The 19,720-nt window shown below is 42.0% G+C and overlaps 2 protein-coding genes across 2 annotated transcripts in view; one reads left to right on the top strand and one right to left on the bottom strand.

Annotated features, from left to right (window-relative positions):
- Positions 1–1,810: 1,810 nt before the first annotated feature.
- Positions 1,811–19,720, top strand: part of clcn2a (chloride channel, voltage-sensitive 2a) — a 45,696-nt gene continuing 27,786 nt past the window's right edge. Inside the window, exons 1-2 of the mRNA XM_042496982.2 lie at positions 1,811–2,120; positions 18,338–18,506. Coding sequence (XP_042352916.1) covers positions 2,070–2,120; positions 18,338–18,506 — 220 coding nt within the window. The 5' untranslated portion in view covers positions 1,811–2,069. The remainder of the gene's footprint in view (positions 2,121–18,337; positions 18,507–19,720) is intronic.
- Positions 14,513–17,946, bottom strand: LOC121950891 (zona pellucida sperm-binding protein 4-like). The gene is made up of 8 exons (XM_042496980.2): positions 17,609–17,946; positions 17,293–17,483; positions 16,648–16,742; positions 16,399–16,556; positions 16,129–16,321; positions 15,194–15,341; positions 15,025–15,100; positions 14,513–14,691 (listed from the first exon to the last, which is right to left on the bottom strand). The coding sequence occupies exons 1-8, from the start codon at positions 17,892–17,894 to the stop codon at positions 14,579–14,581; spliced, it is 1,260 nt and encodes a 419-aa protein (XP_042352914.2). The 5' UTR covers positions 17,895–17,946; the 3' UTR covers positions 14,513–14,578.

Raw genomic sequence — 19,720 nt, 5'->3', positions numbered from 1 at the left:
AATTAAATTATTTTAACTTGATTTTATTTTAAGATATTTATAATCCATCCTCTGCATGTGCCAGACAAAATAGACAAATTACCACCTGTATTTTGCAGGACTTTATTGGGGAGGACCCTGTGCATTGAGGGTAAAATTATTTATTCATGTGACACTTTTAGTCTTACGTTATCAGCCCGAGGGGATCAAATCCAGAAAGTGGAGGTTGTGATGCTCAAAAACATTTATCTACTTACTTTACAGATGTCTCTTTCACAATGTAAGTCTGTGGGGCCAAAGTTTTTTTGAGCCTCATGGCATCACGTGACAGAACTGGGCATTGTAATTCTACATTTGGCCACATAGTAAAATTGGCTTCAAAGCTTGGTGTTGTTCCTGGGGGCTTAAGCTTGGCCCATACCAAGGCTGTGCAAAGGAGGCTGGGACATACTCTGACCCCATGGGAGCTGTAATGTTAGAGGGTTACCATAGACATTGCTAGAAATAAAGGGACGGTGTCGGCTGAGGTGCTCTTTGGGTGCACTCAGCCTGACAGAACCTTTGGTTACACTCAAATGTATGGCTGCCAGTATACAAGCATGTTTGCATGTAGAAAACATTTTTTATGGTCTTTTATTACAGATTGTTTCAATAGTTACAGACTGGTAATTCTTTTTTTTGTGCAAAACAATTTCAATCTTGATCGCCACCTGGTGTCTCTCTGCAGAATAGGTCATATAGCCCGCTCCCGGGGCACCTGGTGGCTCAGTGGATAGAGCTGGCCCCCCATGTATAGAGGCTGTGTCCTCGCCACAGGGGGTTTGATTCCGGCCTCGGCCCTTTGCTACCTGTCACCCCCCCCACCCCCACCCCCCTTTCACCCTTTCACATTTGTGCTGTCCTATCAATTAAACACAAAAATGTCCCAAAAAATATCTTTAAAATTTGAATGAATGAAGCTGCTTGTGATTAGTTGGATGGGTGTTTTGGCAGGAACTCCTCCACTGCAGAGCTACTGCGCAGAATCAGGCTCTCAATGACAACATCGCAAGATGGCATCGCCTCTGTCTCGGATATTTTAACAGCACTTATGCGTAGCAAGGGTAAGGGGGGAGGGGCAGTGTCATCCATCTTTATGTACAGTCTGTGTTTGTACCCCAAGTGTCCTTGACCCAAACTTGGAACTCAGAAGTCCAGACTTGCTGTTATTGACTGTATCGACCATTCTTTATTTAATTTACTGTTTTTGGGACCTCAGTCTTTATGAAAGTGAGGGCCCCTTTAAGTTGATCTCAAACGGGGTTTTTGGTTTTTTTTAAACAGAGAATGTTAATGGAAAAGCATCTAAAATTTTATCTGAAATGATATCCAGAGATTCTAAACTGTACAAAATAGTCGAGCCAAACTGCTGAAACTACTTATACTACATGACAGAGAGGTACAAAGATGAGGTAAAAGGGCATGGCTACTATAATGAGTGCTAAGCCACCCTTCTTTAGTCACTTAACGAAAGGGACGGCCCATTATAAGGCTGTCGTAAAGATGTCATTCTGACATTGACAGAGCCATACATCCGCCCAACACGAGCCTCACCCTTGTGTATTACTCATCACACTTGATTAATCCAGTGATGACTCAAATCGGGAGCAAAGGACAGCGCAGAAATACCACGCACATACCATGCACATCATCATTTATCCAAACAGTCTTTTATTACACCTGCACCTGCACACGCCTCCACACAAAAGCACAAAAACATCATCAAATCCAGCAACTCCGGAGAGAGACAGTAGCACAGTGGAGTGGAGGAGGGAGGCGGTGTTTTGCAGTCAAACCGCACCAGCGCTGCTGCGAGGCGACAGCCAGCTATACTCTCATCTGGCTCACACGCGCACACACAAACACACGCGCGCATCTCGGTGGCGGCGGCGTCGGCGCTTTGCATCATGCGGGAGGGCTCATGATGAGAAACCTGTTACACGCTGCACATGTGATGGCACGCAGTCCTCCAACGCAGATTAATTAGCGCGCGGACTTGCAACTCCTGAGAGTGTCTCGGATTTGGGGGTCTTAATGAGGATATTGCGGCAATGGTGAAGGACAAGGCCGAAAACCGGACGCTTCAGTATCAGCAAACTTTGGTGAGTTTCGGATGAGGTCATAGATGATGTTTGCAATCGTGTCAGGCATGTGGGGGTGTCATGGATGCCGGTTTTGCCCGGAGGATAGAGACACAGCTGCCGGTTGCTCAACTGTGTCCTGCACGAGTATGAGAGGAGAGTGTGTGCAGCCTCTTATGGAGTATTACTGTATAAAAATATAAAATAATAGTGCTTAATAGCTGGTTTCATTGCCTTCTAGTCTGCTTTTCCTCCCTTAGTTGCTGCTTTGCTGCTTTTCATTCATGTACCTTGATCCACAGGTGTTGCATCACTCTCACTCTCAGCCTGGCCCGCCTTAATAATTCATTCTTATCAATTTAGATTTCACTAAACCATGTCAGATTAATTTGTTCAGCCCGAAGAAATGCATGTAGGGCTATCTCTGATTGCTTTATGTGTGGCCTAATGGGTCATGATTAAGATGTTAATATCCTTGAAATATAAGATTAGAGCCTCACCCTGCTTATTGAGCTCTAATGTATTTTCCTCACGTCCCTCTGTCTTCCTTATCTCTCCTCTTTTCTCCTGCAGATCTTGTCCCCCCTCGTGCCCCCTTATGTATCCCTCTGTCAGCCCTTCCTGTTTGCTAGAGCGGCCCCTTCTACTTATGAACCAAAAAGTGGAGTGTTTCTGAATATTAATTGCCTCATGCACCAGTTTTCCCCACTCATGTCATTGCAGGACTGACAGTGATGCCCTGGAGCACTCCACACAGGGATATCTATATTCAGATAAAGGGACAGACAGATAGGCTGGCAGTCAGGCAAACCAGTGGATTAAAGTGTCCTTCCATCCTAATTTGTGAGTCTGTGGCTGCAGTTATCTCCCATCTTCCCTTCCTCTCTTCTTTCTTGTGTTTTCACATGTGCACAGTGTGTCGGTCAGTCTGTCTTCGTGCAGCAGTATTGGGCCCAAGTGGTACAGAGGTGTCCTTTTCTGCTCTTTGTTGGTTTGAAGATCGATGTTGTGCTGTGTATCTCAGTGCAAAGATCAATAGTAATGTAAAATGGCAGTCGGAGTCTCTGAGGATTGGAACGTGCCGTCTGGCCCCCTCGCTCTCCTCTGACCATCACACTCAGATCAATGGCTTTATCATTCACTCCCTGCATACCAGTCCATTACCCCCAAAATAACGCATGTGTGTGATTTTGCACATGTGAGTGATTGTGCAGCTTGTGTGCCAATACTTTAAAGTGTAGAGTGGCAGCACTATTCATCATATATCTCCCCTCTGGTAAAACAAAGCACGTGTGTTTTCCCTCTTAGAAAAAGGAATGATACGCAGAGATAGATATTAAACACAAATTCAAATCAGATAAGTGATGGCTCACAGAGTTTATTGCCTGTGTTGCTGCAGCCTAAAATTGGATTCAGATGTTGACAAAAGGATCCTCTGTGTTTTATTGTTTGCCATCAGCAAGATTCAGAGGATTTTCAGTCATGCGGTTGCTTGAGTTTTTGGCAGCGCAGAAGCGCTGGTGCTGTATAGCAGGGCTGAGCGGATGACATGAAGCAGATAGAGAGCATAGAGATCTGTCTGATAAACTTCTCCACAAGGAAGCAGCACAGAAATGTCATCTCATTCACAGCTACTGTACTAAACAATTCCATTCCCCTCCAGTATTTAGACATTTCTTGCTTATAATCTTTTTTTAGAATCAGCAGCTGATTGACTGTAGCGTCTACAAAGGCACTGGAACAAAAATAGCCCTTTAATTTATGGCTCCTGTTGGTTGAGTTGAGTTTTACAATCAATGGGCATTGCTGTGACAATCCATTAAGATAAAATGTGGTGAGTATCATAAACTTCCCACATAAATGAGCTGAACAGCTGAATAATGGATATAAGTACATTTAAATTGGCCATGATTACATTTCCCTGTGTGAAAAAAAACAATTATTTGATATGTTAATGATATCCATTCATATATCGTGTTCAGCAGCACCGATGCTGTGTTTTCAGCCACTGCACCAAACAGATTTCTTGGAAATTTCCTAGAAAGCATCCCCACTAACCTCTGAACTCATTATCCAGAGGGAATAGTAAAACAGAGAATAAACAGGCTATTTATAGCTGTTAAGATATTCATGAAAAAAGCTGTGTGGAGCAGCTCTTTATTTTAAGCAGCAAGCTGTTATTTTTGTGGTCCTGTGCCGAGATGCAACAGAGATCCTTTGTGCAGCGGCTGACACTTGGAAAGCGACCAGGGTCTAGTGCATGGGTCACTGGGTTCTACAACTGCCGTCAGGTGCAGTGCATGCTGGGACAGCCAGCAGTGGCTGTCTGCCGTCCCGGTGTCTCGTGGGATGGAGGGACGGAGAAGGTAAAATTGAAGAAGACGCAGGTCAGAATGAAAAGAAAAGGGACAGACAGTGTTGTGATGACTTTGTTTCGAAGTGTTGCAGCAGTCAATCTGGATTCTTCTCTTTTTACTTTTTTCAGAGGTGTGGGAGGTCTGGATGTGTCATTGGGTTCGCACATGTGCATGTGTTTGCTCTTTTTTAGAAGCGTGGGCAAGTTTTGCTCCATAGGTTCTGCATGTGCATTTAGTTTGTGTGTGTGTGTGTGTGTGTGTGTGTGTGTGTGTGTGTGTGCGTGTGTGTGTGTGGAGGTGGACCTGCACTGTTTACCTGACCACACATACGTGCTTAAATGAGCGTGTGGTAAGTCTCAGTCAGAGCAGATGTTATAGACGGCATGTTCACGTCCTTCTAGCAGCAGGGGGGATTTGGCTGCTGCAAGGATCAAAGTCATGATCCACCTGAAGTGGAAAAGCCGGCACACCTCACCTCTCCCCCTGCTCCCTGCCACAGGGCACTGCAGCACCACAAAAACGATGCACAGCACACAATGCATGTGCATGTGTTTGTTTCTGAGCTCTAATGGCTGTCAAGACAAAGCTGAGAAGATCCAGTTCTCATCTTTTTCCATATGTCTGCGATTGATGAATATTTAAAGCTACTGCAACAAAGATTTATGCATACGCATATAGTGGTGCAGAAGAGGAGCACACTTCTGTCTCACTGGGACAAAGTGTTGGCAGCCAGTTGGCCCAAATGTATCTATTATTTTTTCTGCAGCTACAAAATATGGGATGGATACATTTGCATGCACAGTAAGACTCCACATACCTATATATTTGCATACTGTTCTATTGCACAGTGCAGCATGCGGACATGATTGTCTCCTGAACAGCAGTGAGCTAGCACTCTGTCCACAAAGAACTGGACTGTGAGATCTGTTGCCTCTCCTCTCTTTTGTATTGTTTGGTGTAAAGTGTCACAGACCAGTTGGGTTGGTAAATACAATCATGCTGTTTGCAGTTTACTTCCATCGCTTTTAAGGATTTCTGTGTTTTGTACAATTAAACAATGTTACTGTACATCTCATAACCATTTGGTGCAGCTAAAAGGAGAAGCTTTATGAAGAAAACGCAGATATTTTGAATTTGATTTTCTTGTCATGAACGGCTCTGTTGTATCTCAGCATCTCTCCCTCTGTCACTGTTGCACACACACACACACACACACACACACACATAAAAGCGCTGTCTCTTCAGGGGGGTCTAGTTCCTCATAGTCAGCATTCTGTACGTTCTCCCACACAGAAGCTGGCTTGAGTCCATTTCAGCTCCTGTCACTTCCGAATAGTGCTGTTACCTGCACGCCACTGAACGAGCCACTGCAGACACTGCAGACAGAACAAATCCATCTCAATTTATTTGACTGTTAAAATACACCCTGCTCATTGTACTGTTCAGGATGTACTTGCAAACCGAAAAGCAATCTGCCAAGATACAAGATACTTGTACACTCTGTCTTAAAACCCCTCAGAGAATTTAGGGCCAATAAGCATTTGTAAATTACCCAAAATGAATATGTAGTACGATGAATTATTGAGATCCTTTACTTAAAGGGAAAGTTCACCTTAAACTCAAAATACGTATTTTCCTCGTACTTGTTTTCAGTCTAGATTATTTTGTGAGTTGCAGAGTGCAGGAGATATTGGACGTAGAGATATTTGCCTTCTCTTGCAGCATGATCTCAGTCCCAAGGTTGTTAAAATACACGGCTTGGGGCAGTGTTTCTTTAGTATCTGTGTGAGACACACTGGGCTTTCCACAAACTTCAATGTAAGCCCATTGTTGTTCTTGTTCGACAAAAAGCAACAGACGTAGTTTAAAGGGGGCAAAAGTTTGCTTAGTGTGAGTGGAAGGGGAGGGAGATGGGTCCAACAAGTTGTGCAGGTGTTTGACGCAGGTGAACTTTGTTCGAGACCAACGAATTACAGTATTGATTGTTGTGTTTGTGCCACTCAAAGCCAAGTGTTTTTAGTGACATCTGCAGTCTTTTCATGACAAAAAGAAAGTAGTTTTGTTACCCAGACCTTAACTTCTGATCCCTTCTGAGATACAATGCAAAAGGTTGACACCGGAGAAAATAAAAGTAATAGAGTAAAAAGTTCATAGTTTCTTCTTAAATTAGGAAAGTCTTAATATATGTGACTCAGCATGTAGAGCAGGCCCTCTATTAATCTCAGAGTTTGTGGTTCAATGTCTTCATGACCTTCAGCAATAAACTGTTGACCCAAATTCCACCTGATGGAAGATGCTGCCATCAGTGTCCGAGAGGCACTGTTAAAATAAAGCGCTGCATATTCAAATGTAATGGAGCATAGAAATAAATAGCAGTATTGAATGGAAATACTGACATACCTCCAAATTGTGCTCTAGTATTTAAGATTACAGTATTCAAAATCTAACTCCTTAAAATGTAGATTCCACCACAGGAAAGAAGGTGTGTGCATGGTTTGTGTTCACAACACCAACACCAGTCTTTGAATTACTTGCAACACTTTGTTTTTTATCTGTCCCAAAATATCTTTTTAATGCACCATTTGGTGTATTTTGCCTAATATCTAACATCCATTAGTGCCATATTGTCTTTCTTATGATAGTTCAAATATGAGTAGGAGTTCTTCATTTTATTTATACGAGTTTATTAATGAGGGCATTTTTATGTGTTAAATATCATTTGAACTAATTTTCCCTGAATAGTAATGTCCAATTAAAACCACTTCAGATTGTACATGGTCATAGTAACCAAACATGGAAACGTTTAACTATCATAGTTGGACTTACTAGATGTGCTGTGTAATAAATTGTTGCTGCAATGCGCGTCTTTCTTCACTCTTTTTATCAGTCTACGAATCTGTCCGTAACGGAAGGAATAGACGAGCTTTAAACTCCAATCAGTGGCTGGCTTGGCCAGATTTTACACAGTGCTGCTGTTGCATTGCTGTGTCCTCTTTTCATGTTGCGATCACAGATAAAATTAATTAATTATAAATTGCAAAGAAAGTGTCAGCATGGGAGGAAGTTTTACTTTGTAAAACATCAGGAATCTTATCCATTTTCCGTTTAAATTTTCACTTGACTTTATATTTCAAAAAAGTTGCTGTGAACTTGCTGTATATGATGTTTAAAGTTTCAGTTTTGATTAAATATTTGCTAAAAGCTCTTAAAGTTTTTTGTAAGAGTTTATTATATTTCAAATTGTAAATATTGAGAGATTGAAATTTTTATTGTAAATGCATATCGGTTACAAATATCAGTTATCGGTCTCATTAACTACTAATTATCGATATCAGTGTTGGTCCTGAAAAACCAATATTAGTCGACCCCTAATAAATATGTATTCACTGTGTAGAAAATAGACGTGTGGCATGAGAGTGTGTGAAAAGTGTCAGTTACATGAGCCTCACAGTCGGTGCATGACAGTTTGCAGCCGTACACAGTATAATTTCAGCACCAAGTTATGTGCACAGGTGCTTAGCTGAGAATTACGTGTGCTGCTGAAATTGTACGTGCGCTACATTGCATATGCATGTGGTATTTTGAGCTCTGAGTAGACAGACCTTCAGTGCGTTTATGTCTCTGTTCTGACTCGCCGCAACACTCATTTTCAAAACCTGTTGCAAATGTAGTCTCTGTGGATGAGTGTCATGATGTACGCAAAGCCAACCAGACCCCCACCCCCCAAGTCTTTCTCTGACAAGATGTCACTCGCCCAGTTTGATCCTTCAGTCTCCCTGACATCACCCCCCAACCCTCCCCCATCTTTTGTGCTGCTTTCTACTAATATGATCAGAGTGTGTTGGTGTATTTTCACTTGTCTGGGTGTGCTAGGAGGGGCTGCTCAACAGCATCAAGGTTTTTCATGTTTACTTGTGTGTGTGTGTGTGTGTGTGTGTGTGTGTGTGTGTGTGTGTGTGTGTGTGTGTGTTTGTGTTTGCATGTGTGAGCTCTGACTCACAGGTAACTATTCTAAAAACAGCCTCCGCTACCTATATTAATGTAAATGTAGACTTCAGGATGAGTCAAATTTGTCACTTCCTCATCTAATTCAATTTTCACTTTCGTCCCTGGAGGCTTTGTGGCTCAGATTAGCCCGAGCGCTTTAGTCCTCCCGTTATTCCCCTGGCCTCATCAATACACACTCAGCTCGTGTTAAAGTAATCACACTGCCACGACAGTATGAAGGAGTTGAAGGGTCTGAAACATCCATCTTTCTCTCCGCAGTGATCGGTCCCGTCACTCTCACATACATTACAAAAAGAAAAGGAGATTAAAATGGTCTAATGAATATTTATTAATAAAAAGCAGCAAGGATGAGAGTTTTAGACGTTCAAGCCTTCATCATTAAAGTGTCAAATATTTGTCCTTGCTGTCTCCTCACAATGAATAAATTATCCTGCAGTGCCTTTGAAATAGCTGAATGATGAAGAACTTTTTATCTCATCTGTTGTGCTAGGCTCAAGGGTGGATTACCAAGCGGACCAAACAGGTCCAGACACAAGGGCCCAAGTACTCAAGGAACCCCTAAACCAGAGCTTCTGCTTGAAGTCGTTATCACTTTACATTAATCCCGTCATCAAAGGGCTTAATCGTTCATGTCAATAACAGAGCCCCAAAAGAACGTCTCTTTTTTTGGGGTTGAAAGAGGTGTTTTTTTGTTAATGTGCTGTTGGCTTTCACAGAGTTTTCATAAATCCTTAAAGTACTTAAAAGGCATTGAATTCATTTATATTAAAATAAGGCCTTAATTGGTAATGTTTTTAATCAATTTTTCAAAAGTCTTAAAAATGCAACAACATTTGAGGTAGGATTTTATGAATTCTTTTTCTGACATTTCACTGTAAAATCTCAAAATAATTGATAACATCTTTTCTTTCTTTCTTTTTTGAAAAAAAAATCCCTCATCTTAAACTCTTAAACTCTTAAACTCTGGTATTTAAGCAATAGAATAATCACACATACAGAGTGAGACACCAAATCAGTATTAAAAATCACCAATAAATGCTAGATATTTCCCAGTTCTAACCAGATCTAGCCTTTTCACCGGTCCAAAAATCTGGGCAAAATTTTTCTTAACTCTATGTAAAAAATGCAGGTTCATGGTTCATGTCTTCCTTTTTTAAGTTTTGGTTTTTGTAAAACTGGTCTTAGATGTCATCTCGAGTGGCATTAAAAAGTCTTAAAAAGTATAAAATTTGAATTTGCCCTAAGCTTTAGGAACCCTGTTTTCAATAAATGTACCTGTGCTGTAAATCCTTTGTCACTGAGCTACAGGTAATTTTAATTTTACTTATTGTATTGTTGGCTTTAAATGTTCCTGTGCTGTAAATCCTGTTGAGATGCAGGTAAATGTATGTCTTAGTTAAAGGGGACCAATATACAGTACCCCTTTTATAAGTTCATACTTGCATTGTGGGTTTCTACTAGAGTGATTCTGCTTTAATTTTTGAAAAGCATTTTATTTTCCACATACTGTCTGTGCTTAGCTTCGGTATTCACCCTCTCTCGCTCCATTTTAGTGCCCCGACACAAAAAAGCAGAGCATCTGATTGGCAACTTTTTGCGGCTCTTATGCATCCTGGCATCTCTGCAGCCAGGGAATGAGTGTCACAGAGTATTGTGACATTTTCTCCAATGAAGAATCACTAATTAAAGCTTCTAAACACAACTGGACTTGTTCCAGAAGGAATATAATAGAAATTGTTAAACATTTGTGTCCGGAGGACCATTGTTTCATTATCCCCCTACGGCTAGGCTTGCACATGGTCTGACTGAGAACGGTGGCAGATGAGTAATGTAGCAGTAAAGTGGGAGGTCTGATGCAGTACAAAATTGGTGGCCATGTGGGGCTCTTTATGTTATACTGACAAGTTTTCATCTAGTAGGCGAACTTGTGTATTTGGTGTAGATAGCTGGCAGTAATAAGGGTGCATTGTTCACTAGTTAAATATAATGGAAAAACTGAAAAACATTAAAGATGGAACCACACAGCCATGTGTCTGTTACTGCGAGTCAAAGGGCAGTAATCAAACACACTTTTAATGATAATTAAAATTTGAAACAATAATACAAACCATAAGGAATTTTAGAGGGATTTATTGTGGAGCCAGTAACCATTTAACTCCTAATCTACATACACACATCCTTATTTTAAATATCTCTTACACCTGTAATGTGGGGAATGTTTTTTGTGAGATATTTAAAGCGTTACTATAGACCGTATTCACAGTATCAATGCATATTTTTGACGGTCATCGCCCTGTATTCCCAGAATATCTGGACTGAACAAAAGCAGCTCCTCTGTGTGGTAAAGCTGCTGTGAAACAGTCTGAGGCTGCAGTTTCTCACCGGATGCAAAGTCAGTATATTTTTTTCCTACAAGCAGTTTTGGTCTTAATAGTTGTTTTTACCTCTCCTCATTTGTTTCTATGTAGCAACAAGAAGGATTGTTGTTTGATTAAGGAGATACCAGGGCAGAGAATTATGATGTGAGCCATGTTTGACTGGTTGATTGACAGATGTCTCAGCCTGTCACAGTCAGCCTTGATAGCTGCTGCTCCTCAACTCCACTCTAGCCTCTTCCCCTTTTTGGCTAAATTGGGATTTTTCTGGATTTTTGGTCCTTGATTGTCTGTATTAGTTGCATTGGATTAAGTTTTTACACCTATTTTTTTGTGGTGAATCGTTTTGCACCAAACTCTACTCTTGGTCGGCATTACGGTCGATAACAAACCAGTCAATAACAAGCTGTGGGAGGCAGGAGTTAAACTGGTGTAGAGTGTTGTGATGTGGGAGGTAAACTGACTAATGTAGATACAGAAGTTGGTCACGTGGGAGGTGAACTGGTTGCAGATAACAGCTCATTTAACCCACAGGGTCCCACCTGCTGCTCTCCCAGGGGGCCGTGCTCCAGATGGCCAGTGATTGCTTTCGCACAGGCCAAAGAAAGTATCACTAACAGGCCCCGTTTAAACTCCCAGTGGGTGTTTGTCTGGTGCTGGTGGTGGGTTTATGTCTATACTCTGTGTGTGGGCGCATGAAAATTTGTTCACACAAGATTCAATAAGAAAGTTGCCGTGAATAGATTTTAATTTCCCAGTATAGTGATGATAAAAATGTACACCAACCAGGAAAAGCAACAAGTATCAGTCACTTTTTCTCCATGCACTTTGTTGGTCAAGCTCTTTAGAAGTTGACAGATGTGGGTCATTTAATTTATGAAATACTAACAGCCATATGGATTCTCTTTTGATGAAGAATCAATATAGCCCTCCAAACAGTCATCATTTTAGGAGTTTTCAGATTCTGTGTGGATAATTTTTTCCACTTCGACACCGACTGTTTTTTTTTGTGTATCAAATATTTAAAGGGACAGTTCACCCCCAAATCAAAAATACATAGTTTTCTTCTTCCCTGTTGTGCCATTTATAAATCTAGATTGTTTTTGGTTTGAGCAAAGTGCCAAAAAAACCCAAACCAACACATATTTAAAAAACTCTACAGCAATATCTCTTTCCAGAAATCATGACCCAGTAATTCAAGATTATACATAGACCTTGTTGTGAGCAGTTTCATGTAGGAACAATTTCTTTCTACTAAACTACACCTGCCAATTATATCACTACGCAAAGGGAAACAAGCATGCATCTGCTACCTCACCTCGGACCACTGAACATTACAGCTCAGCCGAGGAGGACGCTAACAATGTTTAAATCTTACGTTGTCACAAGCCTGTCGTCCATGAGTAGATGCATACTTCCTTCTTCATGGTAATACAGTTGACAAGTGTAGTTTGGTGGGAAAGAACATAATTCCTGCATGAAACTGTTCACAACAAGGTCTCTGGTGTATGCTAATCAACTGTGTCATAATTTCTGAAAAGAGACATTGCTGTTAAGTTTTTCAAATGTATTTTTTTTGCACTTTGAGCACCACAAGCCGAGTTCTATCTAGTTCCATTATATTGGAGAGAAGGCAGACATCTCTATGGCAGCTATCTCCAACACTCGGCAACTCACACCAAAACAACCTTGACTGAGGAACAGCACTAAAGGTAAGAGGAAAAATATGTATTTTTGATAATGACATGAACTGTTCCTTCTACTGCGACATCACCGCTCTGGTTCCCGCTGGGGACCTTTGTTGCTTTCTAGTAAAGGCAAAAAGCCAAAAATAATGTGAATATATAATAATCTTTAGAAATTACAAAATGATGATGTTGCACATCTGAATGCCTTTCTGAGTCTTAATTATGCTGACCATTGTGGTGTGAAGGTTGTGTTGTCTTTGCATTAAAAGCCTCGTAAAGCTGAATACTAAATACTTAATTTAATTTTTTTTTTTTTTGTCAGTGCAGCTTTAAGAACAAACAGAATCCACTTTAATAAATAGCTCCAAAGACAGAAGACCTAAAAACAAAAATTTAAAATATAATTTTCCTATTATTTTCATTTAGGATTAAAAGTAGACGAGATCTGGAGTCTCTTACTCACAAGGGTGGTAATTTGTTCAAATACAATGAACAAAATAAAGAGCTGAAGGGTATTGGTTTCACTCTGTGACTCATTTGCTTAATTCCTCCATTATTTAGCATGCTACACGTGCATGCAAACTGCTCTGTATCCACCAGATTGCTTTAATTGACAGCATTTTTAACCAGTGCCAGTGTGTTTACATTGTGCTCAGCTGACATGTTTATGTATGTCCACACAACAGCAGTTAGTGTTTGTCAGCTGGCAGCTATTGGCAGATTCCTTTGGAATTTGCTAGCTTATACATGAGGCTGTGCAGCTGTCTGAATATGATGTATAGCTACGTTTTGCTTAAATGCTCCTCAGCAGGTTGGAGGTTAATGTGGATGGAGATGAGCATCCATGGCAGCACGGGCCTTCTCTCTGTTCGTCAGTCAGACCGAATGTATACGGCTGCTCTACTCTCCCTCTGCACCTCCTGAGCATGCGAGCAGAAAGAGCGAGTCTGGAGGAGTCGTGATGCCCATCTCAATGAGAGGAGGGGGTGGACGGGTTGGAGTGGGACAAAAAGGGAGGTGGTGCATAGAGCAGTGGAGGAGAGATGTTGCAAGTTGTAGCATACAGAGAAACCTAGAGGGACTGTTATCAAAAAATAAAGAGTGAGAGGGGGAGAACAGGAAGGAGACAAGCAGTGAGCCTGAAGGAATCGTGATGCTCATCTTAATGTGTCTGTGGCAGGCTAAAAAGCAGCCCAGTCACCAGCAAAAAAAAAAATGGCGCTGTTTTGCGATTCTGCAAACGATGTTGCATTTGTAGTTTATTTGTATGACACGAACGTTTTGTGATGTAGTTCTGACCGTCATCAGGAGGTGGGAGGGGACTTTGACTTGTACAGCACGGCTGCAAAGATGCAGATCACTTTGAGACCACCAGCTGTTTTTAGCGAGACATCGGCAGCAAAGACTGATGTTCTTAGTGTGTCTAGTTAATAGCAGTAAAACAAGTTGCAGTTAAGCATTCAAAACAAAAACAGCTTTGAGAATCTCATATTTTCTCTCTGATAGAGTGCCTGTGAGACCATTCAAGACCACTCCACCAAAACTAGATAAGCCGGGTATTTCTAGCCGTTTTCCCCCACCAGTTTTTAATTTGGCCATAGCTTTTCAGGTCACAGCAGGCCACACATTACTGCCACTTGGTGTGTTTTCAGTGTTACTCTATAAGGGTTGCAGAAAGATCAGTTTTGTGGTTCTGGTGGTATGCACAGCTAATCACTGTTTTTTTTCCCCTTGAGCAAACCTTCTGTAGGATTATAATCTCACCGTCAGCCACAATTTCATAGCTGAAACGAATTTCTCATTATTCATTTGTTAGATTTAGACTTGCAAAGTATTCAGTTGTAATGAAACCCTGTGATTTCTCAGCATAAATCAGGAGGAGGTGTTGCATTACGTGATGTGACTACACCGCTCTGCACAAAATCTACCTCAGCAGAAAAGTGTATAGTGAGTGACCTTCAAATTGCAATTCAAACAAGCCCCAGTTGCAAGCATGCGCTGTAACAAGCTTTTATTAAAAGTCATGACCAGTTCTGGCTGCCAGTGGACCATCATCTTTTCGATTTAGTGTTCGATGTTCTCTGATCAGTGAGGATCACTTCTCCACTTGAGACCAGAGCCCTCTGACTAGAGGAAACTTTCCTCACTGCAGCCAAAGCTCTTCCTGCGAAGAGAAAAGGTCAAAGTGCAGCCGTTACTTTAACATTTGTCAAGTTCAAGATGCAACTTTAACTCTCAGTATCAGTTGAGGGTGTCTGCAGATATGCAAGATTCCTCATCCTGTAATTGATTTTACAGCCCATGAAACTTTAAGGTCGGGGATTTGGTACAACAGCTTTTCAGCAGACTGCTGTGGCTTAATGAAGCTGATAGCAGAAACACTGAATTTCATGACATGGGTTAGTTATTCTGGATCGTCAGCCATTATATTAGACTGAAAACTGAAAGGATAAAAATTGTTAGTCACAACTATATTTAAAAGAGTCGAGCCACTCACGTTGCCGGTGGCATGGCTGATCACAGGAGTTTGTGCTGCTGGGATAGCACACTTCCGTAGCACAATGGATGAACACCTGAAAAAGTTTGCAAGTTGCATATTTAGTCAAGTAAAACTATGTTACATGCAGCTTAAGTTACATATATAATTGTGTCATGAATAACTGTACCGTGTCTTGCTGGGGAGAATAGGTGTTTTTATCCACAAACGTGAACATTTTAACGATGAAACGTTTGTAGTGCGTTGGGTACTGTAGCCCAGAGGAGCCATCCACAGGCGCCACTGTGGTTAGATAACGGTCATCATGGTAGGGACACCTGGAGCCAATAAGAGCTCATTTCAGAGTACAAAATTGCTTAAAGTTTAAACAGTTCTTACACAGCCATGTTACCCCCAAATCCAACAAATTCTCCTCTTACCTGTAGAGCTATTTATCAGACTGGATTGCTGCTGAGTGTTGGAGATACATCTGCCTTCTCTTAAATGTAATGGAACTAGATGGCACTCAAAGCACCAAAAGTACACATTTAAAAAAAACAACAGTGTCCGAAGAAATCATGACCCAGTTACTCAAAATAATCCACGGACATGGGAGTGAGCAGTTTTTTGTAGGAACTACAACTGCCAACAATATCACTTTGCAGTAGGAAGCACACAGCTACTACTAGCTCACCTACTACAACTGAGTTAGTGTTAAAGCCCAGCTTGAGGATGCCAGTAATGTTAACATCTGGCACTGTCACGAGCCTCTTGTCCATATGTAGTTGCACACTTCCTCTTCACTGCACAGTGATACAATAGGTTGGGGTAGCTCCATAGAAAGACAGTAGTTCCTACATGAAACTGCTCATACCAAGGTCTGGATTATCATAAGTAACCAGGTTGTGATTTCTGTAAAGAGACTTTGCTGTTGAATTTTTCAAATATAGTGCCATCTAGTTCAATTATATTGGAGAGAAGGCAGACATCTATACAGCTGTTACCTCTGACAGTCAGCAAACTAAAGCAACACCAAAAATAATTTAGACTAATTAAAAAAGCACTGCAAGTAAGAGGAAAAGTATTTTGATTTGAAGTTTTCTTTTAAAATGCTCTCTAACATACCCATCAACCAGGAGGTCCCACTGCGGCAGGCTGTCAGGATCGGGGGCAGAGGTGGCCCAGCAGTGCTCCAGGTTCAGGATGATGTTTGGGTCAGACCTCTCCAGGATGTGCACTTCAACATAGATTGGTTCCCTCAGCACTTTAGTGACGGGGTAGTCCGCTGGAGTGTAGAAGGAGCTGTACGCTACCTGCTCTGTAATGAAACAGTGTCAGTATGTGTCAAATTCTGCAGTAGCTGGCTTTGTTTTAAGGCTCTTGTGGGCCACTCACCCTCCACACATCCCTTTGAGTGACACTGCCCGTTGCCCAGTTTAAGCTCCACTCTGAGGGGTCCAGCAGCAGCCACCGGCACAGGAGGAGGAACAGCATTCACCTCCAAGACGAGAGCCTCCACAGCTGTGCCAGAATACCTGCACTGAAACAATAACCTGTTGGGAGAGAGCAGATGGCTTTACATCTCAGGAAAGCTCAGCTGGGCCACAAAAACCAATAAGGGAGATCGATTTTACACAAACTCACTCAAAATGGCTGTCCCTGGTGATTGATCCTCTGGGTCCAACTCCCACTTCATATGAGGAGGACATGTGGTTCTCGTACACCACATAACCCTCTTCCTGCATGATGAACAGAGAGATTAAGAAAAATGTCTTTTCTGAAGGAAAAACAGACACTGTTTCAAGCTTAGCAAGTGTGAGCATTTGCAGATTTCTCTGGTTTACATCATTGCAACTGAATCTTTGATATTTTATAACATGGAAAATGTAGTGGCAGACTTTAACCATGTTTAACTTCTCACATTAGGGATGCATGATTTAGAATTTTGTTTTTGCCAATATCCAATATATAACAACTCTTTAACTGGTATATCCTCTTTTATCCCCACCTTATTGTAGTGACCATCAAGTCACTTCTGTTATATTATACATACTCTTAACATGATGGTCCACCAGCAGATGGAGACATAAAATACAATGCATTTAGTGTTCATTAATTTTGCAAAATAATGCATCAATTTAGGATTGATGTTTTGTACATGTTCACTTCTGTAAAAATATCACTTTGTGATAGCGGCAAAAATAAGCATGTTCCAATATTTCATTTTAAAACCAATCTCTCTTGATGCCGATATTCTCACATATCAGCTGAAGCAAAGACTGCACCGACCTCCTTGAGTGTAGTACCACATGCAGTCACAGGGAACTGAAAGATGGCAAAAGCAGAGGTGACAGCTGCAGGATCACAGGAGGGATCGTTTGTTTCCAGCAGGCTGACTGACTCCACATCGATGTTGGGCAAAGTGGTCTCTTTAGCCACAACCACCACAAACTGGCCATCCCTGGTACACTGCACAGTCACTGTGAGGAGGAGGAAAAAAGAAAAAAAAGCATGGATGAGGCCCTCAGTTGCAGCAGATATGTTACACTCAACATGTAGCATTTGTTTGAGAGGCACTAGAAACCACTCTAAAGAGCTCAGGTACCCGCTTTCCCATAGTAGCACTGCCAGCCATCAAAGCAGCAGTTAATGTTTTCACACTGCTCAGCGGTGATATCTGCAGTCCCACACTGGATCTTGTTGCTCTGCTCCACCTGGCACTTATCAAAGGGAGCAGCAGGTGGAGAGACATGCGACTGTTGCTGAGGCTGCTGAAAAGGAGGAGACGGTTGGTGTTTCTGCAGAGGCAGCGTCCAGTGATGCTGGGCAGTAACATCACAAGCCAAAACAAAAACCACCACCACACCAAACAGATACTTAAAAAGCTCCATTATGGTATTAGTAACTGCACACTGGCCAAAATTGCAACAACCCCTATGGCTCCGACGCAGGCTTTATACATGATTGATTATGTGTCGTTCGCTGAGAACTCCACCTCTCATCGTTCGGAGTCAATTGTGTGGCAGCCCTGCAGAGTTAATCAGCTGGTAGCTGACAGGTGGAGCTTATTGTCTGCTCATCTGTCTGAAAAGAGGTCATTACTCGACTGTTGAGTCAAAGTGAAGTGGATTTTTTTTTCTGGAGAAAAGCTGTGAGCTGCAGGCGGCGAATCTTCCGACACCTGGCCCTGTTTACTCTGAGTTTGAACCTTCATGTGTTTACACAAACTGACTATCTTTACTGTGACCCAACACTATTATGACATTTCTTTCAGTGCCTCCCACACGTACCACCTGTATAAAAGCTGTCTTTTTCTGTCTTTTCATGCACACAGATGTATGGGCGGTACACCCAGGAGCTGGGTGTGTATGCCAAGGAGGAAGCGGCCCGCCTACGGGATGGAGGAGTGCGGGATGGCGGAGGACTGCGGAGGAACACCAGTGTTCGCAGTCGTGCTGCAGATCTGCTGGAGTATGAGAAGGACCCCTGTGCAAAGTGCCACTGTAAGTGATGATAATGCAACAAGCCCTAAATCTTTTGCAGGGACAAAGTGTGCAGGTAGTTTAATGGTCATATCATGAAGGTCAGACCAAAGCAACGTTCAGTGCTCATAAACAAAGTGGATCTGAAGTGCGTGTGTGTGCGTGTGCGTGCGTGCGTGCGTGTGTGTGTGTGTGTGTGTGTGCGTGTGCGTGCGTGCGTGCGTGCGCGTGTGTGTGTGTGTGTGTGGCATGTGTGAAAGTTGTGTGAAAACACTGACGTCTTAAAGTACAGCAGAGCGGCTACCTGACACGAGGGAGCAGGGGAGGATGTGAACACGATTAAATGTGACTGATCTGAGCAATGACCTCCAGCCAACAAGAGCTGTCTCAATGTCAGACAAAGACAGCCCCCTCTGCTGGCTGCCAGTGGCCCACCATGCACACATTTGCGTGCGTGTGTTGAGAGATGTTAGCTTTCCTGTGTGTGTGTGTGTGTGTGTGTGTGTGTGTGTGTGTGTGTGTGTGTGTGTGTGTGTGTGTGTGTGTGTGTGTGTGTGTGTTTGTTTTTTTGTTTGTGTGAGCATAACTCTGATCTGAACTGTCAGATTATTTTATGTCTAGTCTCCCCAGATGACTGCAGATAAGGGAGTGGCAGCAGAGAGAGCTCCTCTTCAGACTGATGTACTTCACAATAAAGGATTGATGGATCCTGACTGACTCTGTTCGGTGTGTGTGTGTGTGTGTGTGTGTGTGTGTGTGTGTGTGTGTGTGTGTGTGTGTGTGTGTGTGTGTGTGTGTGTTTATTTGTACTTTATTTAACCTTCATTTATGCAGGTTTGTAAAATTAAGAGGATTTTATTCTTTGTAAGTCAACGTAGCAGCAAAGCATTGCTTTAAGGGTCAATTCACCCAAATTGAAACATTAGAACTACTTTCTGCTGTAGAAGTGGTCCCTGTAAAAACTGTTCACACTGACATCTGGGGATAATCCACAGTAACAAGGACACTGTTCTTGAAAGACACTTATTTTCTCTGCACTGTGAGCTCCACAAATGACACTCTTCTCATCTGCATTGTATTGATGTGGTGGATGAGACTTAATTTTAATAAAACCCAAATTATCAGCCTGAAGAGATAGAAGAGAATGAGAAAATATGTTGGGTGTGTGATTTTGGTAAGAACTGAAAAGTGTTTTCAATTAGTCGATTAGTGGATAGACGCTAGTGATTTGTCTG

The sequence above is a fragment of the Plectropomus leopardus genome, chromosome 12 (assembly GCF_026936395.1).
Source record: "Plectropomus leopardus strain MGB_pleo_1.0 chromosome 12, ASM2693639v1, whole genome shotgun sequence".
Classification (NCBI taxonomy): domain Eukaryota; kingdom Metazoa; phylum Chordata; class Actinopteri; order Perciformes; family Serranidae; genus Plectropomus; species Plectropomus leopardus.
The sequence above is the reverse complement of the archived record's forward strand: the minus strand, read 5'-3'. Positions and strand labels throughout refer to the sequence as shown.